This window comes from Salmo trutta, chromosome 40 (genome assembly GCF_901001165.1).
Source record: "Salmo trutta chromosome 40, fSalTru1.1, whole genome shotgun sequence".
NCBI lineage: Eukaryota > Metazoa > Chordata > Actinopteri > Salmoniformes > Salmonidae > Salmo > Salmo trutta.
Genome location: NC_042996.1, coordinates 11,717,658 through 11,743,316, shown reverse-complemented (window position 1 = coordinate 11,743,316; position 25,659 = coordinate 11,717,658). Strand labels below are relative to the sequence as shown.

Here is a 25,659-nt window from a genome sequence, read left to right as displayed (position 1 = left end):
CGCTGCACTCAAATCAAGCGGTATAGTAGATCAATCTTCGGCTCTGTGCACCATTTTTTCTGCACCGGAGAGGTTGAGTTTCTCTGTGAGTAAGGTGAACCATGTTTGATTTACACTGGAATAATTGAACAGGAAGGCCTCCCACTCAAGGTGGTCGGAGGCTTTCACAACCACTGTGTACATCATGGTGTTTTACAGTCTGAGTAGATCTATGAACGGATTTGCATTCTGGCTTTAAAAATGAATATGGGTGAACTCTGGTGCAGACACATTGTCACTGATACAGAAACAAGGCCTCCATCACCCGTTGAACCCACAGGCGGAGAGAGGAAGAGAGAGGAGATGGCGAGAGTTTATCATGCCAGTTGTGAAGCCCTACTGACCGTGTAGCGTTATACTGTGACGTCTGTGTGACCAGGTCCAGCTTTAGATCCACTGGGCCTCAGTGCTGGCTCTGACAGTAGCTAGCTGAGGAAACATAATATTTAAATCTTTCATAATTAGCTCCTTCCCTTTACTAAATAACACTAGAAGACAAATGGCTTCCAAGAATTTTCTAAATGGAAACAGTTGGTTTGGAATGGGAGGTAGTGTGGCACATAGGGTTATATTGTAGTACTCCAACCCTCTTTGACGTTCTCGTTCATGTTCCCTCTCTCTTTTTCTCTCTCTGTCTCTTGCTCGCTCGCTCTCTCAAACGCAAATACACAGACTTCGGATACTTTCTTGTCTCTTTCCTTGATCCCTCCATTGTCACTATTTTACACATGCATTCTAAAGTTTTTCTCTATAATCTCTCTACTTAGATAAACATTCTCTGACATATTTACCCTGTACATTTCCTACCCCCATGTGTGTGTCTCTTTTTCATGCCCTTTGTGATTGGACTGAAAAAATGTAAATATTTATTACTTTGTACATTCTCCTCACAATACATGTATAACATGACTGTACATATCAATACATACACCCAACAAGGAAATATTCATTCATCTCGCAAAGAAATAGAAATTGTGTTTTTCAGTTGAATAAATATATACACAGCATTTCACATCCATCCATTTACAGGCTAAATCTAGTTTAGTCTCTTAAAAAAAAATAAATAATTATAACGCAAGTATTAGCCCAGCAGGATTGAAGAGGTGGATATTCAACTGATTGTCTTAAATGGAACTATTTTGAGCATTGATTGTTTGTGCATTTGGCCCCATGGCCACACAGAGAAATTACAGATTGCACCTTTAAAGACCCAAAATGTCTTTCCCTTCCCACCCCTCCAGAGGTATGTATCAGCTTCACTCCCTGAGTCTCTGGCTCAGTGTTGAGGCCCTCAGCCCAGTTTCTCTAGGGCGCTGTGGAGTATCTTCAGGTCGTCTCTCATCTGGCCTAGGGCATGCTGGATCTTACTGGGCTGGTCCAGAACCTCCAGGCTGCAGGTGAATGGGTCGTACCGGACAGAGAAGGGCCGTTGGATGGACGACGAGTACCGCCTGCAGGTAGAACAATAAGGTTTTAAAACATTGGTTCCATATTTGCGAATAAGCAACTATTTCATTTTAAATAGTTTCTCTGGCACCAAATGCGTACAGCCAATACAAATCTGTGATTTACTTGCATGTGACAGAAAGCTAAATTCAAAATAACATTTTATTTGTCATATGTGCCGAATACAACAGGTATTACATTACAACAGGTATTACCTTACATTGAAATGCTTACTTACAAGCCCTTAACCAACAATGCCGTTTTAAGAAAATACCCCCCAAAAAGTAAGAGCTAAGAATAACAAATAATTAAAGAGCAGCAGTAAATAACAATAGCGGGGCTATATACAGGGGGTACCGGTACAGAGTCAATGTGCCAGGGCACTGGCAAGTTGGTGGGGTGGGGGGGCAATGCAAATGCTCTGGGTAGCCACTTGATTAGATGTTCAGGAGTCTTATGGCTTGGGGGTAGAAGCTGTTTAGAAGCCTCTTGGACCTAGACTTGGAGCTCCGGTACCGCTTGCCATGCGGAAGCAGAGAAAACAGTCTATGACTAGGGTGGCTGCAGTCTTTGACAATTTTTAGGGCCTTCCTCTGACACCGCCTGGTATAGAGGTCCTGGATGGCAGGAAGCTTGGCCCTGGTGATGTACTGGGCCATACGCACTACCCTCTGTAGTGCCTTGCGGTCAGAAGCCGAGCAGTTGCCATACCAGGCAGTGATGCAACCAGTCAGAATGCTCTCGATGGTGCAGCTATAGAACCTTTTGAGGATCTGAGGACCCATGCCAAATCCTTTCAGTCTCCTGAGGGGGAATAGGTTTTGTCGTGCCCTCTTCACGACTGTCTTGGTGAGCTTGGATCATGTTAGTTTGTTGGTGATGTGGACGCCAAGGAACTTGAAGCTCTCAACCTGCTCCACTACAGCCCCGTCGATGAGAATGGAGGCATGCTCGGTCCTCCTTTTCCTGTAGTCCACAATCATCTCCTTTGTCTTGATCGCGTTGACGGATAGGCTTTTGTCCTTGCACCACACGGTCAGGTCTCTGACCTCCCTATAGGCCGTCTCATCGTTGTCCATGATCAGGCCTACCACTGTTGTGTCATCGGCAAACTTAATGATGGTGTTGGAGTCGTGCCTGGCTGTGCAGTCATGAGTGAACAGGAATTACAGGAGGGGACTGAGCATGCACCCCTGGGGGGCCCCCATGTTGAGGATCAGTGTGGCAGATGTGGTGTTACCTACACTTATCACCTGGGGGCGGCCCGTCAGGAAGTCCAGGATCCAGTTGCAGAGGGAGGTGTTTAGTCCCAGGGTCCTTAGCTTAGTGATGAGCTTTGAGGGCACTATGATGTTGAACGCTGAGCTGTAGTCAATGAATAACATTCTCACATAGGCGTTCCTTTTGTCCAGGTGTGAAAGGGCAGTGTGGAGTGCAATAGAGATTGCATCATCCGTGGATCTGTTGAAGTGGTATGCAAATTGGAGTGGGTCTAGGGTTTCTGGGATAATGGTGTTGATGTGAGCCACGACCAGCCTTTCAAAGCATTTCATGGCTACAGACGTGAGTGCTACGGGTCGGCACAGGGACTATGGTGGTCTGCTTGAAACATGTAGGTATTACAGACTCGGTCAGGGAGAGGTTGAAAATGTCAGTGAAGAGACTTGCCAGTTGGTCAGCGCATGCTTGGAGTACACATCCTGGTAATCCATCTGGCCCTGCGGCCTTGTGAATGTTGACCTGTTTAAAGGACTTACTCACATCGGCTGCGCAGAGCGTGATCACACAGTCATCCGGAACAGCTGATGCTCTCATGCATGTTTCAGTGTTACTTGCCTCGAAGCTAGCATAGAAGTTATTTAGCTCGTCTGGTAGGCTTGTGTCACTGTGCAGCTCTCGGCTGTGCTTCCCTTTGTAGTCTGTAATAGTCTGTAAGCCCTGCCACATCGGAGCTGGTGTAGTACGATTCGATCTTAGTCCTGTATTTACGCTTTGCCTGTTTGATGGTTCGTCGGAGGGCATAGTGGGATTTCTTATAAGCTTCCAGGTTAGAGTCCCACTCCTTGAAAGCGGCAGCTCTACCCTTTAGCTCAGTGCGAATGTTGCCTGTAATCCATGGCTTCTGGTTGGGGTATGTACGTACAGTCACTGTGGTGATGACGTCATCGATGCACTTATTGATGAAGCCAGTGACTGATGTGGTGTACTCCTCAATGCCGTCGGAAGAATACCGGAACATATTCCAGTCTGTGCAAGCAAAACAGTCCTGTAGTTTAGCATCTGTTTCATCTGACCACTTTTTTATAGACCGAGTCACTGGTGCTTCCTGCTTTAATTTGTGCTTGTAAGCATGAATCAGGAGGATAGAATTATTTGCCAAATGGAGGGCGAGGGAGAGCTTTGTACGTGTCTCTGTGTGTGGAGTAAAGGTGGTCTAGAGTTTTTTTCCCCTCTGTTTGCCCATGCTGATAGAAATGAAGTGAAACTGACTTACATTTCCCTGCATTAAAGTCCCCGGCCACTAGGAACACCGCCTCTGTTTACAAATATGCATAGGCCCCCGCTCCGTGTCTTACCAGAAGCTGCTGTTCTGCCAATAGTGTATAACCCGCCAGCTGTATGTTATTAATGTTGTCTTTCAGCCACGACTGAGGTGAAACATAAGATATTGCAGTTTTTAATGTCCCGTTGGTAGGATATACGTGTTTTCAGTACGTCACATTTATTTTCCAGCGATTGAATGTTAGCTAACGGTACTGATGGCAAAGGCAGATTAGCCTCTCGTCACCTGATCCTCACAAGGCACCTCGATCTCTTTACGCAAAATCTCAGTTTCTTTCTCCAGTGAATGACGGGGATGAGGGCCTGTTCGGGTGTTTGGAGTGTATCCTTCCCGTCCGACTCATTAAAGAAAATTCTTTGTCCAATTCGAGGTGAGTAATCACTGTTCTGATGTCCAGAAGCTCTTTTCGGTCATAAGAGACGGTAGCAGCAACATTATGTACAAAATAAGTTACAAACAAAATAGCATGGTTGGTTAAGCGCCAATAAAACGGCGCCATCACAATTGTAGCTGGTCCCATCAGATAACATGGAACACGTTAGCCCTATGCTAACCTCAACAGGTGGCACTTATTATATCCTGGCACAAATTCTTCATCAGTGTATCAAAGATCTTAAACTTTATATCCACCAACCAATGGCATTTCTTGAAATAGGTAAACCCTGGCCACGAGGGATATTTTAAACCTACAGCAAGAGAGAGGCCCAACTCTGCGGAAAATCTGTCTCCCTCCAGCAGGTGACGTTTTTTTCGTTGTTTCACCCACCCAAGCAAAGAGTTTTTGTATGGAAGTCAATGAGTGTCGAATTTGGTCAACAACAAAAAAAAGTAGCTTATTTGCTACTGAGGTTTATTTGATCAAATAGAAGTAGTTACTTAATGCTTAAGTTATGAGTGTACTGAGATAAGTAGGACACATGACATCCTGGTAACTTTGAGAAAAAAAAACACTTTATATTGGAGTTGTTTCGAGAGAGCTATACATATTCATGACAAGAAGCTAGTAGCATAGCATCTCTCTCCATTGAATACAGGCGATTGACGTAAAAAATTCTCAACAAATATTCAAATAAAGATTACAATAATGAGATGTATCCACAAAAAGGATAGGAGGGAGCTAGACAGCCTGCCGTGCCGCTTTCTAGACAAGTTTGGATGGGTCTCAATGCATTGCATCCGTAACACTTCCGCATTTGCGGTAAAAGGTGACAGAGCTAGAGCGGTGTTTGTCTGACGATGAGACATCCTAAAAATCGTCTTCTAAGGGGTTAAATAAAATGTTTTTGATACTTCAAGGGGTCTTCAGATTCAAAATCAAATAGCAAAATGATCATTGGTATGACCTTAAAACAATTACATATACAGTTGAAGTCAGAAGATAATACACACACCTTAGCAAAGTACATTTAAAATCAGTTTTTCACAATTCCTGGCATTTAATCCTAATAACAATTCCCTGTCTTAGGTCAGTTAGGATCACCACTTTATTTTATGAATGTGAAATGTCAGAATAATAGTAGAGTGATTTATTTCAGCTTTTATTTCTTTCATCACATTCCCAGTGGGTCAGAAGTTTACATACACTCAATTAGTATTTGGTAGCATTGCCTTTAAATTGTTTAACTTGGGTCAAATGTTTCGGGTAGCCTTCCACAAGCTTCCCACAATAAGTTAGGGGAATTATGACCCATTCTGCCTGACAGAGCTGGTGTAACTGAGTCAGGTTTGTAAGGCCTCCTTGCTCGCACACACTTTCAGTTCTGCCCACACATTTTCAATAGGATTGAGGTCAGGGCTTTGTGATGGCCACTCCAATACATTGACTTTGTTGTCCTTAAGCCATTTTGCGACAACTTTGGAAGTATGCTTGGGGTCATTGTCCATTTGGAAGACCCATTTACGACCAAGCTTTAACTCCCTGACTGATGTCTTGAGATGTTGCTTCAATATATCCACATATTTTTCCTTCCTCATCAAGCCATCTATTTTGTGAAGTGCACCAGTCCCTCCTGCAGCAAAGCACCCCCCACAACATGATGCTACCACCCCCGTGCTTCCCGGTTGGGATGGTGTTCTCCGGCTTGCAAGCGTCCCCCCTTTTCCTCCAAACATAACGATGGTCATTATGGCCAAACAGTTCTATTTTTGTTTCATCAGACTAGAGGACATTTCTCCAAAAAGTACGATCTTTGTCCCCATGTGCAGTTGCATACCGTAGTCTGTTTTTTTATGGCGGTTTTAGAGCAGTGGCTTCTTCCTTGCTGAGCGGCCTTTTAGGTTATGTCGATATAGGACTCATTTTACTGTGGATATAGATACTTTTGTACCTGTTTCCTCCAGCATCTTCACAAGGTCCTTTGCTGTTGTTCTGGGATTGATTTGCACTTTTCACACCAAAGTACGTTCATCTCTAGGAGACAGAATGTGTCTCCTTCCTGAGCGGTATGACGGCTGCGTGGTCCCATGGTGTTTATACTTGCGTACTATTGTTTGTACAGATGAATGTGGCACCTTTAGGCGTTTGGAAATTGCTCCGAAGGATGAACCAGACTTGTGGGGGTCTACAACTTTTTTTCCTGAGGTCTTGCCTGATTTCTTTTGATTTTTTTCCCATGATGTCAAGCAAAGAGGCACTGAGTTTGAAGGTAGGCCTTGAATTACATCCATAGGTACACCTCCAATTGACTCAAATTATGTCAATTAGCCTATCAGAAGCTTCTAAAGCCATGACATCATTTTCGGGAATTTTCCAAGCTGTTTAAAGGCACAGTCAACTTAGTGTATGTAAACTTCTGACCCACTGGAATTGTGATACAGTGAATTATAATTGAAATAATCTGTCCGTAAACAATTGTTGGAAAAATTCCTTGTGTCATGCACAAAGTAGATGTCCTAACCGACTTGACAAAACTATTGTTTAACAAGAAACTTGTGGAGTGGTTGAAAAACGAGTTTTAATGACTCCAACCTAAGTGTATGTAAACTTCCGACTTCAACTGTAGCTTAGTAGTACACCCTCCCCCGACTTAGACAGGGCTTAAACTCTTATGGGTTAAATTTAAATGTTCGCAATTATGAACTCCGAGTGTCTCCTCACTTCATTTCATCTCTCTCATAATGATGTGTTAGCTAGCACACCTGACTCCAATAATCAACTAACCATGATCTTCAGTTCAGAATGCAATTAGTTTACTCAGCTGTTTGTGCTTGGGATGGGGTAAAAGTGTGACACCAGTCCGGCCCCCGAGGACTGAAGTTGTCCATCCCTGCTCTATGTCCATCCATACTCTGCTCATTCAGATTACCTTAAAATATTACAAAACATAATATACTAATTACGAGTAACTCATAAACAGCTGCCTTCAATCTGATTTGCTTCTGTGTCCTCAGATCCCCTGAGGTTCCCACTGGCTCCTCTCCAAAACCCCTGCAACACCGTGTCCAGGAGCGACAAGATCAACTCAAACCCAAGGTACACACACACATGTTACACATTTCCTGTGACGTACTGAAGTGCTCACATATAGACATTCACCACTTGTATGCATTGATGTACCTCATCTTAATCTTGGCATCCTCAAAGCTTTCTGAGACAAAGTAGACAGGTTGGAAAGTCTGGTCCTGGTAAGGCTGGATTGCTGTCTCCTCTGGGTTGAATGGCTTGTACTCAGGTTCGTTAGAGAGAGCATACTGAAAGATGGAAATAAGAGGTAAGTGATTAGTTATCGTTTTAGACTAATTCCGAAATGATTAGCGGCATGTTATATGAAAACAGAGATAATAAATTAGGAATTAGTCCCCTCCATCAGTACAATTCTACAGAGTACCAATGTCAAATACTACTCACAATGAGTTCTCCATATGAGGACAGGAGGCCGGCACCGTATGCCTTCACAGTTCCATTCTGCTTACACAGTCCAAACTCCACCGTGAACCAGTACAACTGTCGGAGGAATGACAACAAGTGATGAGGAAATGATAAGGCTCCATTTCACACATTAGTCAAATTATCAGATTGGTCAATGTTTTATATTTCCACTAGATGGCAGCAAAGGTCTATTATTTGCAGTCCAACACCCAACCTTACTGCATTATCTAATGTTTTACATCTGATTGGTAACTGCTTATTTTGAAATGAAAGCTCAAAGGTCAGCTCTTACGGTTGAGAGTCTCTCAATATCCTCGTCTGACGCTCCCAGTGTGGCTAGGCCAATTTCCTGCAAATGACAAACAATTATAAGTGTTGCGCACTGATAAAACAATTGATGTATTATTATAATTGATGTATTATTACTCCCAAGCATCATATGAACCATATATGTCTAAATGTTTTTACCTGGGAAAACTGGGCAAATTCTTTGTCTGCAAGCATAGGAATATGGCCAAGTAACTCGTGACAGCAATCTCTGAGAGGAAGCTCAAAAGCAGTGAATACATGACTCACATGAATATGTCCATTGATTAGACTGATTATCATGATACACATGAATCATACATATGTTATTATTTATGATCAGTTCAGTCAACTTATTTTCATGACACACATTATTTCGAGTGATTCTACTATGTCAGTAACACCAATTGACGTACGGCTCCGGGGAGTGCATGGGTGCGGAGGCGTGGCGGATGTACTGGGTACACTGGAACACTCTGAAGGCCAGGCTAGCAAGGAAGTCTCTGGCGGAGAGTAGCCCTGCCACCGGACGCAGCTGGAAGCCCGTCTTCTCTGGACAAACAAGAACGCATAGCAAGGTACCACTGTCAGACACATATTCACCAGTGGCATGGATGCTGATGTTCATACATGGTGTTTCTGCAATACGAGAACAATCTCTAATGTTGTCATTACTGTTGTAAGCAATCTACATGAAAATAAAGAGGCACAATCAATCTATAAGGTGCGCACTGCGCACAGTCATCGACCAGAATTAGTCATTCAATGGAAAGTCGTGGGCATGCTGGATTTTCCTCTGTCCGTGTTTATTCTATTCCTTGAAGCTGGGCATAGTGCTGTTATTGCTCTGTCCCTCAGGCAGAGATGGACTGCTGGGCCTCACCTTTGAGGAAGGCAGAGACCTTCCGGAGCTGGGGGATACTGTCCTCTCCGTAGCCACACTCCCTCCAGCTGCTGCAGCCCACCCAGGAACTGTCTGCACGTCAGGGTAGATGGTCCTCAGGGTCCGGTACACCTCTCTCCTGTTAAATGACAGCAGCAGCAGAGTCATTAGAACACTGTCATTCCAACTCCACAGGTATATTGACTAGATTATTATCATTATGAAAGAAGTCTAGTATTATGGTATGATGTCCATCTCCAGTATACTATACATCAGCTGTTATTCTCACCATGTGGCCACCTCCTCTGGTGTGTACTCCACTCTGGGTAATGGTTCCCCCCTGTGGAACAGAGATGGATGCATCAATACATCAGTCATTGCTTTACGAATGCATTTCTACGATGTCATGCCATTGGTCCAATGATGCAGTGCTGGCACCTAAGAGCGACTGACTACATGGGAATAACTTTTTTGAAAGGTGAAAATGATGGGATCAATTTACTGTTTGTAATTTGCTGCAAGTTCAGCAATGAAGCGCCTTCTTTTTCTGTATTCTGGATCACTGAATCCCTGAAAAAGAAATCATAACATTTAGTTAGCCATAACATTTTTAGTTTATTCTTTAGCTGAGTATTATTGCTAACAATTCAATGAATTATACAAGTATTGTATCAATGCCATATAAATGGTAGCCTAGCAATATTGCTAAGGTAAACACTAACTGGATGGTCCTGGTCCATATCTGGATCATATTTCGTTATCAACAGGTTGCATTTATCCAGATCTCTGATCTTTCTGGGGAACCAGGGAACTAAAACAAGGAAACAGGAAAATATGGCAGAGCATAATTATTTCACATCATTTAAATGATTCGGTGTTATTGTATTCTAATCGATAATAAAAAAAATAAAACGTTACTATTATTAGAAACGTATGATTATTATTTCATTCAAATGTTATTATAACCTTTTTCCTCTGGGATGGTACGTACGTCGTCCGCGACTCTCTTGAGTGAGTTGATGAAGATGTCTGTGTCAGAGCTGTGCACTTCACACCTCATAAAGATCTCCAGATCATCACAGCCACTGTTCTTAGACTTTCTCCCTGGTCGGCTCTCAATATTCAGAAGCTTGGCTTCAAACGTCTGAATGCATGGTAAAGACGACATATTTAAACAAACACATTTATATTTTAGCAAATTGATTCGATGCGGTAGGCCTGATTTATTGAAGCTCCATCTGCAACTCATATCTAATGATGAACATGCTTTCCTTACCTCAAAGACTTTGCCAGTTTTAAAGAACCCTGCATTCTTCTCATGGCTGAGTGCGAAAAGAATGTTCAGTGTCACCGTTCCTTCCTTTTCCTCAAACACAAAGTTTTCACCGCCCCGCGATGGGCCAGGACACGATGAACCGCTGGCGCGCTCTTTCCGGGCATTTTCGATCAGACTTCGCTTTCTGCCGACGAACGGAATGTTTTGCACCACACTCTCCGTCTTCATTGAGCTTCTGGCGATTTGTCGTAGACTGAAATAATATTGAGAGTTGCTATGATTTGTTTGATCAAATAGTCTATATAGGCCTATTCCCGGATACTGAGACTCTCCGAGGCACCGCGGTGTTTGAATCTGTGCTGTCAGCAGAGAGACAGGTTTATATCCCAGTGCCACATAATTCTTTATGGAAATGAGTTACGCAAATGCACACGTCTGAGTTTTAGGTGTTATGCGTCATAACAGCCAATCACCTTTTAATGGAATAAAAAATAGTTTATGAAAGCACGTATAGGCCTAATATATTGCGACATAAAACGTTTTGTAACCAACAAAATAAGATTATGAATATTGAGTTTAACTTACATTTATCCTAGGCTATATATTTGTATTTACATTTGTAACAGGTGCAACAGGTCATTGTGCAAAACATTTCTTTTCCCCTGACTTGGGATGCTCTCCAAGGTGCTGAAACGCACTTTGGCAGACTAAATATGTTCTCACAACCAATTACAGCCTAATAATAATAAAACATATGTAATAATAACAATAATTAGTTTGAGAATTGATCTGAAAGAACCTTTTTAGCATACATTTATTTGGCAAGTTAATAATAACACATTTTCATGCATATTATACAAACAAATGTGATAGTAAAGAATGGAAAAACAGTCGATCATTTGGATTCATCAGAATTCAGGATATAATCAAACATTCTCTAATAACATGCTGGACATACACATTGCATTTTGTTATTGTGTTATATATGCCTAGCTATTTATAGCATAATGCAAGGATTTATTTTTGCGATTTAACCACTACAGATAGAATCGTCAAGTGCGAATTAGATCATCGTCAAAGCCTGAGCTAATACTTTTGGAACAGCACTATTCCAATTTAAACCCCCTCAGCAGTTAACAGAAAATGACATCGGTTAACCTATCAATACTGTAATGGCGGTGTTGGATTTCTAGAACATACTGAAAAAGGTATGATAAAAGAATACTTATTTTAAAGTTAATACTTGTTTAATGTAACTTCATATTTACAAAGACTGACTCATTTTCCGATGTGCCATTTTCATTGGCTAGTAGTATGCCTCTCTGTGTGATTCATTGAGAGTGCTGCTCTAATAATGACTACTAAAATTAAAATGTTCTACTTAAAATGACTTGCAGTAGGTATTTATGAATAATTTATTTAAAGATGAAGCAGAATGCAGTAGATGTTATAATGGACAAGCACACAGATTATAAGTAGAAAGAGTATAATGGAAATCTACAAGATTGATGAAGTACATTGAGATTCTATCATTGCGCACATCAGTATTGAAGGTGGTCTCCAAAGTGGTCTCCTTACTCCATCTTCCGCAGGGCATTGCACAAGATCCCAATTTCCCCTAAAATAAAAGCAACATGATCAAATTAGGTAGTTCATGTGTAGAAGACTAAGAAACATTCAATTTCAGTAGGAGTTGGACATTCTTACAGATATTGTCTTTAATTAAACTATGTTTTCAATTTGTAAAAGGCAAGACAAAAATAAATCCTAGTGTGGTCTTCTGTAGCTCAGTTGATAGAGCATGGTGCTTGCAATGCCAGGGTACTGGGTTTGATTCACAGGACCACCCATATGTATGACTGTAAGACGCTTTGGATAAAAGTGTATGCTAAATAGCATATATTACAGAGTGTATATAAATTACAATTGGTAGAAAATCTAATTTGAATCCATTTCTAATAGTACTCGATGTTGGTATTTGCATAAGGGGTTATTGAGAAGTTAGTTTTATGAGGACTCTATAGAAATGTCACACACCACGGATGTTGTCAGCCAGGTTTCTCAGCTGCTGGGTGTTATCCAAGACTTCAATGCTTTGTGTGTACGCATTGTAGCGCACTGAGAAAGGCCTGGGGATGGTGTCGGCAAATCTCCTGTATAAAGAGTCATAACATAGGACATTCAATTGAAAATGTGAATGTATATATTACGATATAAAGATCCAGAGAGTTCCGAAGCAAATACAGTGAATGAATGTGACATAATAAAAGTTTAATATTGTACAGATGTTAAATATTACCTGACTCTTTCTTTAGCGTCGTCAAAGCTCTCTGCAACAAAGTAAACGGGCTGGAACTCAGTGATTGGGTACTTCTGGAGGCTGGTCTTTGCAGGGTCAAATGGTTGAATCTTGGGCTTGTCTGTCAAACAGTACTGTAAAACAATTCAAAACAGTCAAATGTTATTCCAGAGTTTGACAATCCCCACTTATGGGAGATGTACCACTGTCATGAATCAATCTACAATGAGCAGAATCCAGGTTACAAGTCCTCACTTGGTGTTTTGAGGTCACGGACCACAAGCAGTGTGCAATTCCTCAATGATATTCTGTGCCCGGTGAGCATCGGTAGCAGTAAACAGGAAGTGCAGTGTGAATGGCGTCCTGCTGTGATATGACTCAGCTAACTGCTCATCCTCTGATGACAACGTCTGATGTAACTGGTGACTTAAGATATGAATTCTGTCTCTGCCCCCTACTTCTCCAGTGAACCACCAACCCACTCCTCGCCAGTTTCCCCCAGTGACACATTTAGCCTGAGCCCTGTGTGGACCACTAACAAACTGATTGACAGCTGTATCGCATTAGTGGAAACCAAGATTGGTATCAGGGCAGGTCTGACAGTTTTGATTAGTAGAAGTTACTTTTCGTAGCAGGTTAGGAAAATTAGGTTAAGATTAGGGTTAGCTAAAATGCTAAAACTGTCCCCGATGTGACTCGAACATATCTAGCTACAACCAGGTCTGCCCTGAGAACAGTCTTTGTTTACACTAATGCGATGCTGCTGACTGACAGCCCACTAGGCTACATCATAGGGATTTGTCTATATTAGAACTGCAGGAAGGAGGCCTGCGCACGTGGGCATTAAACAGGTCATGAAAGACACCCTCTCAAAAAATAGCCACATGGCTAAATGAATTGTTCTGTTGTGAAGATGCTCAACATGTGACCACTGTGGCTGCTTCTAGCATATATTTCTCATTGTAAGTCGCTCTGGAAGGTGTAAATGTTATGTAAATACCTTCAGCTCTCCAAATGATGAGAGAAGCCCAGCTCCATAGGCCTTGATCTCAGAGCCCTGCTTGCAGAGGCCAAACTCCACTGTGAACCAATAGACCTGTGGACAGACAGACACGAGGGCTCGTCACATATTCAAAATTGTTTTGTATCCCTGTGGTATCAGGAGTCGACTGTAGTTGATGTTGTGAGACGTCTGAGATACTTACAGTAGCAAGCCTCTCAATGTACTCGTCGGGGGCACCCAGGGAAGCCAGACCGATTTCCTGTTCAGAATAGCGTCAAATAAATCGTTATTGTCTATATCTGCTTCAGGATATTGTGCTGTAACACAGATGAAAGCGTTCTACAGGAGCAAAACCAATATTAGAGAAAGACTGGCACATTCAGTACAGTTGCGTGGCATTCTCCTCAATCCTCCTCAACATTATGACAAGCATGACTGTGTTTGAAGCCGATCTTTAAAATGGCGCCCTTTTTCAAGCCAACAATGGATAGTTCTCTTAAGTTATGAAACCAGAAGTGGTTAAAGAACGTTCATGTCCTCTTGTGTTCTTTACCTGTGAGAATTGGGCAAAGGTGGGGTCAGCAAACAGAGGAACATGGCCCAGGAGTTCATGGCAGATATCCCTGTGGAGAAATAGATGTAAGTCAATGACTGTAGAACATATTCAACTATGTACAACTGGTCCCAAGGTGGGATGTGACACCTATATAAAGGCATGGACACAGCGGTGGCTATGCCAGCAGAAAGTACTTAACAGGGTGCTGGCTGTAATTTACAAACCGATTCTACGTGTAGAAAATGACGGAAATCGTACGGTCCCTAAAACATACCGTGGCGAACGAGCGAGACATTGATGTTTTTTTCTCCTTAAAATGATGAGGGGGGGACACTCACGGCTCAGGTGTGTACATGGGCTTGGATTGGTGACGGATGTACTGTGTAGAGTGGAAGACTCGGAAGGCCAGACCAGCCAGGAAATCCCGAGAGGAGAGCAGGCCAGCCACCGGGCGCAGCCGGAAACCTGTGCACGCTAAAACAGAGAGGAGGGGAGGGTATCATGTCGGTGTATGTGGGACGCTGATAGAAGCATAGGAAGTGGAGCACTTAGGCACGATCTGTTGTCTTACACTGCAGGTAGCGTGAGATGTCCTCCAGCTGGGGGATGTTGTCCTGCCTGTAGCCGCAGTACTGCTCCAGCAGGGGGAAGACACGGTTGTGCTCGCGGCAGGCGTGTGTGGGGTACAGAGTCTTCAGCTCATTGAACACTGTGCTCCATGTGGCCTTCTCCTCCGCTGTGTACTCCACCTTGGGAATGACCTGGCCACTGAAACAGAGACACACTGTTGTTAACACACACTTGTGTATAATATGTTCTTATATACACAGACACACACACAGTCCCTATTTGTTGAGGGAGAACTAGGAGGATAGATGGGTGGGGGGGGAACAGTTAGTGGATTCACTTCATTATTCTGCCAAGGTCCCACTGCTATGTAAATGTGAGCTTCCTGTGAGGGCGTTTTCATTGGGGCTGGCGCTCTTTGTAGTTCCTGGGAATAATGAAGTCTCAATTATGCGAACAAAGCTAGAGGCTTCAAATCCACCACTGTCCCCTCTGTAATTTGTCCCCTTTTGTTTGTGGTCATTTTCAATAAAAGGCAAAGTGGGGAATGAAATGAGGCTGGAGGAGAGAGCCATAGATCACTTCTAGTAGGTTCTAGAAGCTCTCTTCACCTCTGCTGTTGTGTAAAAGAGAGGGACCCAAGAGAGAAATGATTCTAGTCTGGATTGATAGTTACTGTCTGTAGTTGTAGGCAATGTCGGCAAACTCCTTCCTCCTGGTTCTGTACACTGGGTCTGTGAAGCCCTGGAGGGAAAGACAGAAGTAATCAATGTTAGATCTTATTTATGATCACTGCCTGGCCTTGTATATAGTGTGTAAATCCTCAGCTAGGACTACTTGGACTCTTTGACAGCATCATACTCTCCCACTCTGCTCAGAGCCCTGGCTGGAAACATATTCAAATGAGGCCTTTGTAGAATGTATGCTGCTCATGAGGAATACATTTCACTTTAAAGGCGGTGGCAAAAGGGAGCAATTATCTATAATTACAGGGGCTCAATTAAAGCAATGACATCAATTTGGGGCCCTAGAGTTTCCATTAGAATAGATAACAGAGTGGGGACTGTCATCACGATTTGAATCTTTCATAAAACACACGTGTGGGTGCACATGCATACACACATGTACATACGCATGTACACACATCCACATAAATTAAATTGTAATCATCACATGCTTCGTATAACAACAGGTGTGGACTAACAGTGAAATGTTAACTTACGGGCCCTTCCCAACAATGCAGACGCACATACAATACAAAGCAGACACCCAGTACACAGTGTGTAGGATGTAAACAGACATTCATGATTGGTTGATCCTTACAGGGTGATCAGAATCCAGCTCAGATCCGTAGCTCAGAATCTGGTTGGCAAAGCGATCCAAGTCCTGGATGTCATTGGGGAACCATGGAACTGTAGGACGGGGGAATCTCCTCATTACCCAGTTCAGATGAATGTGACAAATACATATATACATGGCCAAAACAGAACACAGTGTAGTTTTCTTCATCTCAAGAAGTTATGCACCAGTGTTTCGATTGGTTTTACTTTAGTAATATTTACAATTGTTTGTAGTATATCGGCCTTGTGTTCAATGTCCAATTCCAAAATGTAAATTGATTGAAACAAGTGAAGCCCAAATGAATATTGATGTGGATGGCTTTGTGGGGGTTTTGCCTGCAGGGTGCGTTTGTATTGGGATAGAACACTATCCAGTAACCATGTTGACAGTGAACAGAGCAGCAGAGGAGGTCACCCATTGGCTCATTTATGACAGTTAGAAGTACTGGACGTCGACCATTAATCTAAATCGAGGCCGTGTGGTCCAGCCTGAGGCTAGGGGAACAATGGGACCCCACCAGACTCCTCTCAAAACAGCCTGTCTCCATCTCAGACCATAAATATCTGTAATATCCTCCAATGACACATTAACCTGTCGCCCTGTCCAGTAGACCATAGGGCTAGACAGAGGGGGCTTGCTGGTGGCCCTGTCTGTCTGTCCGGGATGAGCGATGACCCTGTTAGTCTCCCTCCTCTGGGTCTGTGATAGAGACAGTCTGTTCTGTGACAGTCAGTGACACTGGGCTCCTCTGTTTGCAGCCAGGCCAGTTGGTACCCAGTAACTAAACTAATGTCATTGTGGAAACAACTAATAAAGGAGGCTGGATGTGAGGGACAGGCCATCCGTCTCCGCGGCGACGCTCATCGCCTCATTAGACAGTCTGTCTGGTGGCCTGCTAATGCGCCACCCAGAGTTCAGATCATGTGACACACACACACAGGCTTTGTCTACTTCCCCCTTCTCCCTCCTAGACACAAATATATCATCATATAATTAATGTTAAGTACACTTAAAATAATGATTTAATAGTCATGATTTTAATCAGTCATGGTTTTTAATACTTTCAGTCATGGTTTGTAATATGTTATATGCATATCTAGATTGATTATTCATTGATAATATATTTCTATATACACACACTCATACACACCAGGATTAGGGTGAATTCCATTTCAACTCTAGTCAATTCAAAAAGTAATTCTGTATTCCAATTCCAAATGTTCCTAATTAAAACGTGTTGACAAGGATATGAATGAACCCCAACCCTGATACACACACCTGTGTCCTTCTGTTTGTTGCGTGAGAGCTCGTGCACGTGACCACTGATCTCGGTGCGCAGGCCGTCGATGACCTCTTCCAGGGACTTGGAGTAGCTGGTGTCCACGCTGATGAAGAACTCAAACTCCTGGTTGTTCAGTCGTGACGGGCGAGACTCGATGTGCATCAGGTTGATGCCCTTCTCCTGTTGAGTCAGAGACAGAGGGGAAGCCATGTAGCTCTGCAAATCCTGTGTGTGACAGCTAAGTGGTTCAATCCTGCTATTAGATCTTGTACATCACTTTATTTCTTTTGTTTTTGTATCTTTAACTTTAAAAGCATTATTGTGTTGTTGAAATATTATTGACAATAAAAGTTAGGTTACATTTTTGAAAAACTACTTTAAAAACCTCATGACGATCCAGCACTGGAAATACTGTATGTGGACTTAGCATACCGCTAGAGGGCGCCAAGTGCACATCCAAACAGTGGTCATTTGACCGGCTTTGTGGAGTCAACCATGCCCTTAGGACAGCACAGCACAGCACTAAACAATCACCCAGCTAATGCACTGTGGGCTGGATGTTATAGAACCGACTAGGGCCAGGACGTGGGCTGTGGAAGCATTGAAAGGGCTTGCACAACAACATGCAGCATTTTTATCAATGCCATCACATCTTTGAAATCATTCTGTCAACTTTTTGCATTTTATAAAATTGCCACTTAAATAACACCAGAGAATATTTTCCAGAATATGTTCATTTTGGATGGGATTCGATGTGTGCATATACATATCTATGCATTTCAATATCAACTGTACATCTCATTAACTGTACATCTCAATATCAATTGTAGTTTTTGGCCCATCCGGAGAAACATGCAAATCTATATTGGTTAATTATTTAAAACATTTGGTTTGGTTTTGTAACTGTGGGGAGCGGAGAGGGAGTAGAACAATCTCTTACTGCCATAGGCCCAGTAGAGAGGCGAGGCCAGGTGGCACACAGTCCCATTCCCCCTCACTCTCCTGCTCCCCCCCTCCATCTCCATCTGGATCCCATTATCCAGACTAGGGCTCTATGGAAACCATATGGATCTGCTGTTGTTTCAACATCCAACAGCACTTAGTTACAGAACAATGCTCCACACCCCTCTCCCCACATCGCTGGCCTAGCATCGCTCTGCATACTTTACATCTGATGTGCTGTTATTGACTCCTTATGGTGTCAGTGAGTTTGTTTGCCCTGTTTGTTAGGTCTCTGTCTGTGTGTTTTAGTTTAGGCAGATAGTTTATTGTTTCCTTTGTTGTTGACAGGAGATCAGTACTGCAGTGTTATTCTAATATTCATCTTTATTTTTTTATTTTTTTAAATAAATGTTTAAAACATACAATATACTGTACTTGCAGTGAAACCGCTCAACAACTACATCACATTAGACTAACAGACTCCCATCCAGAGCGACATAGAAGCAAAGCAACCGGGGTCAACGCCCTGCTCAAGGGCACGTTGACAGATCTCCCACAAGGTCAAAAAATAGGGACCTGAACCAGCGACCCAACAGCTACCAGCCCAAGCTCCCAACTGCCAGCCCTCCAAGATCTCCCCCACACTTCCTCAAGACCTGCCCCTCAACCATCCGAGACCTCCCACAGCCCCCCCCCCTCAAAATAGATAAATAAATAACAAAAATACATTTCCCACCCCCAAGAACCCCCTAATATTAATCTTACAGGGAGCCTGACCAGGCTTATCTAGGGCAAAATATGCTCCCCCAGTTCATATGGACCCAGGGCCTATATGGGCCGTTTAGATAGATTTGTGTACTTCCTAGGGATGTCCCTATGCTCCTGGTGACTTTTGAAGTGGAATGAATGTCTACCACAAGGCATTGCGTGAGTGACATTAACCCTACCCATGCCCTGGCTGGGCTAAGGCCTTGGTCCGGTCATGACAAGCTCACTGATGCTAGGAACTGACTCCTCACATGACATCCAACCCACATCACAAATGGCTGGAGTTTCAGTGGGATAAACAGGGAGTTACTGAGATGTAGCTGGGGACTGGAAATGCATAGGAGGACTTTTTGACTACAAATTATTACTGCAAATGTACATGGGTATAAATTATGCTGATTATGCAGCTGGTGATATGGATATATGGAGCCAATGTAAAAGTTCCCTTTGTATTCGGTCCTTCCTACTTGAGCTGTCATTTTCAGTTTCTCACATTCAAATTATGATGGTTTCTACTTGGAGGCCTTTCGATGTTTCACTCCACATACATGAATAAAGCCATATGGGAAGATTGTATTCCTAAACCATCCAGATGATCCTGTCCTCCCACTGATGACTGACAGGTGCCCTACGGGGGGGTGCCAACTGATATTGCCGAGTACAGTGGAGTCTGGTCAGTCCTGGGGAGAGGGAGGGCTGTGTTGATGGTTTTCAGGGTAACGTGGCCTGTTTTTATAGAAAAGGAGGGTGTGGAAGCTGGGAAGTGATTGGACTAAAACCGGGTCTGATGGTGGGGAGGTTTGGGGGTTTTCAGAGAGATGGGGGTGGAGTAGGGGGTGGATCTGGGGAATGAGAGCTCATAGGTCCAGAGGAGCTTCTCATGTTTACATTTGGAGTACAGCACGTGGAAGATACTTATTGATCTCACACATCTCCACAAACACGCATTAAGATTTTTTGTTTTACTTTCTGTTTTACTCCATTTTTATATCTGTAGTGGAAAGTGGGGTAAGTTGAGCCATTATTTACATTCAGCATCACTACATCAAGGGAAATATAGTATTCTTTCTAACAAAGATATCTACATATTTCAGGATGGTGTGTATCCCTGGAAATAATCAGAATTCATAACAGTTTTGAAAACAGCTTGCCCCCCATAAAAGCAGTCTCTTGGCACAACTTACCCCAGGTACATTGAGAATTGGGACAGGGAGAGTTGAGAATAAGGACAGGGTAAGTTGAGTGACAGTGTCCTGTGACAGTGGGTGATGGGGATGGAAGGTCAAAGTTGAATTCATGGAATGGGGATGTGGTATATTGTATATTTAACTGTATGCCTACATTCAGATATAGATCTCTCTGTTCAATATCACTAACCCTTCCATTTCTTGACCAGTTGTCTGGGACAGGGATGTTGTTTCCATGTACCAATTCGTGGGCAAGTTCTTTTGAGGCTACTAAGCCCATGAAACTGGTCTGCAAGCTAAGCCTCCATGTCATCAGATAAGACCTCCTGTTCCTCTGCTACTCTGTCATAGCCTCTCTTTCACACAGGTTCATGTTAGTTTAGTTTTTTGTCAAGGTACCTCTTCAGTGCCATTCAGTCTATTTCTCATGCCTTGCTGCTGATTGAATGGACTTCTTCCCCTCTCTCACTTCCTTGGCTGCTCTCTCAAGAACCTCAGGGGGTCTAGACTCCTGATTGTTTTACATTTGTATACACGGGACGTGATGATGTCTGCTCTGTAACAATAAAAATGCTATATCTTGAGTTCATATGCATGACACATTGCAGGCATATTATGCGTAAAACTGACCAAAATGAATCATTTGTATGGAGTATGGTAGCCATTGGCTCTACTTACCCCATGTCCATTTTCTCAACTTACTCCAAGGCAAACATTCTGACTATATTAGCCAACATAGCTACAAGGATGAACTTTCAAGCTCGGTTTAGGACGTCATATGAAGCTTATAGAGACCCCAACTGATGTATAAAACATCTACTCTGGTTTAGATACAAGCATCATGAAACGTAGTAACACAATAAATGAATTAATTTTGTTCTGTTCTTTGGACCTAACTTACCACTTTTTCCATGTGGTTTCTTCCTTCACAGACAAATGATGACCTCTTCCTAAATATTTGGTCAAATGATTCATTTTGTGTATGGTTTCTTAGAAACAAGGGGTGGCTCAACTAACCCTTTGACTCAACATACCCCGCTCTCCCCTACAAGTGAGGCACAAGACAATCCAATTCTGGTTTGACTACTAGGACATCAAACTTTGATAGCACTTCATCGTCGAAGGTTAAACAATGAATGTGCTGCCCAACAGCCCTGACTGCGTGCTACGAAGTACATAGTCACTTAAGTCAACACAAAATTTAAAAAAAAAGGATGTACCTTGAAACAGGGTCAGCTGTTGCTGGTGGTACAACTCAACATGGTTAAATGAATGGAAGGTCAAAGCCATAACTGGTGACCATATTGGAGTCTGATGGGTGTCTTCCAGTCTGTTTGACTATTCAGAAACAGAAACCTCCGCCTGCATTGTGGATCAAAGAGCGGCCTGGAAAGATTGTGTACACAGCTGCTCCCATAGATATCTCAGATAAAGATGTCATCACACTAACAGTTACCATAGAGCTATAAATCTACACAGTCGGGCTTACATCCCCTCAACTCTAAATCCAGTAACCTGCATTAACAACGTTGGCTGCTAACACATTGGGCAACCAACACATTGGACAATGACGTCTGGTCAACAACCACATTTGGGTTAATATTTGATTGAGTTGTCAACAAACTTAAAATATTTCAAATAAACGAAACCTTGAACCCTGGTCGAAAGGTCTTGGGTTAAAATGACACAAAAATGTTCAACATGTACATGTTAAGACAGCTATCCATAATGACGCAATGGTATTATTTTGATTCTGAAGTTACGAAGAGACAATGTTGAGTGACACTACTTTTTGCCCAGAGGTAGAGGGAACATACTGCACCAACCTAAAGCCTAGGACTTTAATGATACATCATGTGAAAACTTTGGGGTAGGCCTCCAACTCCTTCACACCCTGCTGGAAACTCTCCACTAACATTTGGCTAGTTAAATGTTAATGTAAATTCTGCCCCAGGGAAATGTCCATTATTCATATTTCATGGGGGTGCAGTAGTTACCGTACAGTGCATTTACTGGCAGTATCCAATGGTGGAGCATTATTTTCCATTACCGTGGCCTCTGTTGCAGGAGCCTGCATGGAGATTGAACAAGCTGGTCTATTTGTATGAGAGAGCCTGTTCCAATGCGACACAGAGCTGTACACATTAAAACACAGCAGGTCCTACGGTATGATATATTCCTACTGGGGGGACCTATGTACTGTATTCAGCCAGACACAGGTCCTGCACTGAGGCAGGTACCAGGATGCAGGAGGATGGTTAGTAACCTCTAACATCTGGAGCTAATTGGAAACATGCTGTCTTATGAAACGCATTTGGTTTAGTTGCGTGCCTTGTAAATTCTTTCATGGAGGAAAAGAGGGAAGGTCTGGCTGTCTCTTTAAATTGGTCCCTCGGACTGTCATGGCAGCTAGTAAACTTCTGTCTGATCTTCTAGAGTCGCTCTGCTTTTTATGGGCGTGACCGTTACCTCCCTAAAGTTGCTAGTGATAAATTGTCCCGTGTAGCTCATTGGTAGAGATGGTGCTTGCAACGTCATGGTTGTGGGTTCGATTCCCAGAGGGGACCGATTTGAAAAAATGTATGCACTCGCTACTATAAGATGCTCTGGGTAAGAGTGTCTGCTAAATGACTCAAATGTAAAATTAACTGTCCTCCTGAAGGAGTGACTAAGCAGTTTTCCTGGCCCAGAACACAGCTGTAGAGTTGACTCTCTGAAGATACTGTACATCATTTGGATTAGTCTTTCTCAATCTGTTTTATTCATATTTGGTACGCATGGTATGAAATGGATAAAAACACATAATCGTTTACTTTGTTTGCTTATAGCCTGTTGTTGTGCTTGTACTGTTCAATAGCCTCATACCCACCTCTCTCTTTCTCATCTACAGAAACTATTTAAGCTTCTAGCTTTTAAAGTTAAATTTAAAAAAATAAGCTATTTCAGCTTTTACATATTTCAGCTTTTACATATTTCAGCTATTACAGCTTTCACAGCTATTTCAGCTAATACTGCTTTCAGCTTTCACTGCTATTTCAGCTAATACTGCTTTCAGCTTTCACTGCTATTTCAGATAATACTGCTTTCAGCTTTTACAGCTATTTCAGGAATTACTGCTTTCAGCTTTTACAGCTATTTCAGGAATTACTGCTTTCAGCTTTTACAGCTATTTCAGGAATTACTGCTTTCAGCTATTATTGCTTTCAGCTTCTACAGCTTTTTCAGCTTTCCAGGTTTTTGGCACTCCTAACAGGCTGACTGACTTCTTATTTGTCCTTGACCAATGACTCATTGGACAAACACATCAGAGCATTTCAGAATAAAGATTGAACATGACTTTGCCTGTGTGTGACTACAGTACATTACTGCACATGTAAGATTGTTTGTTTGCACTGTGTACATTCATATTCACGGTTATGTTGAGTGGTTTACTTCAAACAGTCTGAGGGCTTTGGCCAGCGCCCCAACCTCTTCCTTCAGGGAGAAGAAGCAGGACAGCACCCCCGCCTTGGCACTGGTCTCTTCCTCCAGGTACATGGAGCCTCTCCTCTGCAACAAGACAAGATTCACAGCAATTTGGCCTATGACCACCAGGGCTGGACCTTACCACTGCACACATTCCAGGGGGCATTGAATATGGTGGGCTGTGGATTACATTCTCATCTACATAGCTATGAACAGTGGATATATCACTGGCCTGGGGTTGGGAAGAACTCGTATCCTGTAGCAATGGATTGTTTATGAAGGTGAGTGGAGTGATTGACATGGCTATGCTCTCCAAAAGTGAACCTTCTGTAGCGTGGTGACCCTTGGCATTACCTCAACTACACAGCTATTTCTCTCCCTTTATGCCCTCTCACCAAACTGCAAACGCATGTCGCCCACTCCCTAATGACCGAGCCTCCACAATCTGACCCAGAAACCTGATAGGAACCCAGCTAGATCAAACAGTTGAACAGATATGCATTATATCATTAGGATTGTGTTCATTTATTCCTTTGCATTTACTCCAAAGTATCACTCACAATGAAAAATCATGTTTGGTGCATGTGTTTGTGTGTGGGCTGTGGTTATAGAACCCAGGTTATTTTGCATATTCTAAATGACTTACCTCTCAAAGCGCAAAGCTTTCACACCTTTAACCTTTCCTCTCTGACCTTTGTAGTAATGACCCCTGAAACCATCTCATTAAAATCGACTATTTATCTCTACTCAGCACAAATACCTCGACATCCACAATTCCTTGAACTTCTCTGTTTATTGGGATTCTATCCATTTAGAATTTCTCCAGTCCATTATTGTGATGAATGAATAAACACTAAACGTTTTATCATTACCTCTCAAGCAAAAGCTGATGTTAAACTGTTCACCCCTTTTCTAGATCAGATTAAAAAGTTTAAAAAAAGAAAACATATTTATTACCGCAACCTGCATGGATTCATAGTCACTGACCTTTAACATTATTCACAATTACCATATGTTTACAACAGTCTAGTCTGTGTTGCCATTCTGCTGACTAGAATATTCCAGCCACAGTGAACAACATACAGTAGCTGGACAATGAACAACGTTCTAATAGCCGTTTCACGAAATGACACTGTGACTTTTTACAATAGCACGTTTTACAGGGGGTCTGTCCAATGCCAAGTATACCTGTTCCCTTCGCTATCTCGTGACATGGAACTTACTGCACAATAATAATGATATGCCTATATTAAATAAGTAGAATCATAAAACCATCAATTATCACCATCTAGTATTATAAGCCAATGAGTTTATAAATGTATATTACTCATTCAACATTATAACATAAATTGTCATCGCCATTATATTACTAGTGAAAAACAACTTCAGAAATTTATATAATTCATGAAACATTTAATATTATTGTTCACACTAGATTGTATGTTTAAAATGGCTTACCTCTTTTCCATTGTCAGGTGTGGGATAGTCCCCGTTAATTTTTTTGTATGCTGCGTCCATCCTCCAGTCTTCTCGTTGCGCAGGTAGCTACTGATGCTGAATGTGTGCGCATTGGTCGAATTTGTTTGAGCAACTCAAGTTAAACTTCAGCCGTTCATGTTGGCACACGTGACACCACACCCCTTATGGTTTGTATCCCTGTCACGCTACGAACAGAGGCCTGTGGAGCCATGAAGTTAGGAAACTGCTATATTGGCACATCTGGTTCTTATTGTCTAGTGCTGGTGGGGTAGAGGTGGCTGGGTAAGTGTTCAGAATCAACGTTTCATAACCATCACTACCTGCCAAGCCTACGCCTACTCAGTAGGACTTCCCTGTTATGTAACAGATAAATATGACTTAATTATAAT

General features: G+C 42.5%; 2 protein-coding genes, 1 long non-coding RNA gene and 1 pseudogene across 4 annotated transcripts in view; 2 read left to right on the top strand and 2 right to left on the bottom strand.

Moving 5' to 3' along the window:
* Positions 1 to 882: 882 nt before the first annotated feature.
* Positions 883 to 11,044, bottom strand: LOC115180067 (tyrosine 3-monooxygenase-like; annotated as a pseudogene).
* LOC115180072 (uncharacterized) lies at positions 8,662 to 10,035 on the top strand. The gene is made up of 3 exons (XR_003873030.1): positions 8,662 to 8,800; positions 9,081 to 9,300; positions 9,873 to 10,035. It is a non-coding gene; the product is annotated as an uncharacterized LOC115180072 (long non-coding RNA).
* Positions 11,045 to 11,178: 134 nt separating the features above from the next.
* Positions 11,179 to 25,500, bottom strand: LOC115180069 (phenylalanine-4-hydroxylase-like). 2 transcript variants are annotated; one of them, XM_029741967.1, is made up of 13 exons: positions 25,250 to 25,500; positions 23,759 to 23,875; positions 17,426 to 17,609; positions 16,130 to 16,218; positions 15,483 to 15,550; positions 14,811 to 15,007; positions 14,578 to 14,713; positions 14,237 to 14,306; positions 13,886 to 13,942; positions 13,681 to 13,776; positions 12,681 to 12,814; positions 12,419 to 12,534; positions 11,179 to 11,999 (listed from the first exon to the last, which is right to left on the bottom strand). In XM_029741967.1, the coding sequence occupies exons 1-13, from the start codon at positions 25,307 to 25,309 to the stop codon at positions 11,956 to 11,958; spliced, it is 1,368 nt and encodes a 455-aa protein (XP_029597827.1). In that variant the 5' UTR covers positions 25,310 to 25,500; the 3' UTR covers positions 11,179 to 11,955. The 2 variants fall into 2 exon arrangements, with proteins under 2 accessions (XP_029597827.1, XP_029597828.1); XM_029741968.1 differs by lacking the exons at positions 23,759 to 23,875; positions 25,250 to 25,500 and adding an exon at positions 23,727 to 23,747.
* LOC115180065 (flocculation protein FLO11) overlaps positions 25,472 to 25,659 on the top strand; it is a 58,898-nt gene continuing 58,710 nt past the window's right edge. The window contains exon 1 of the mRNA XM_029741964.1: positions 25,472 to 25,552. The gene's annotated coding sequence lies outside the window, so the exon portion shown is untranslated. The remainder of the gene's footprint in view (positions 25,553 to 25,659) is intronic.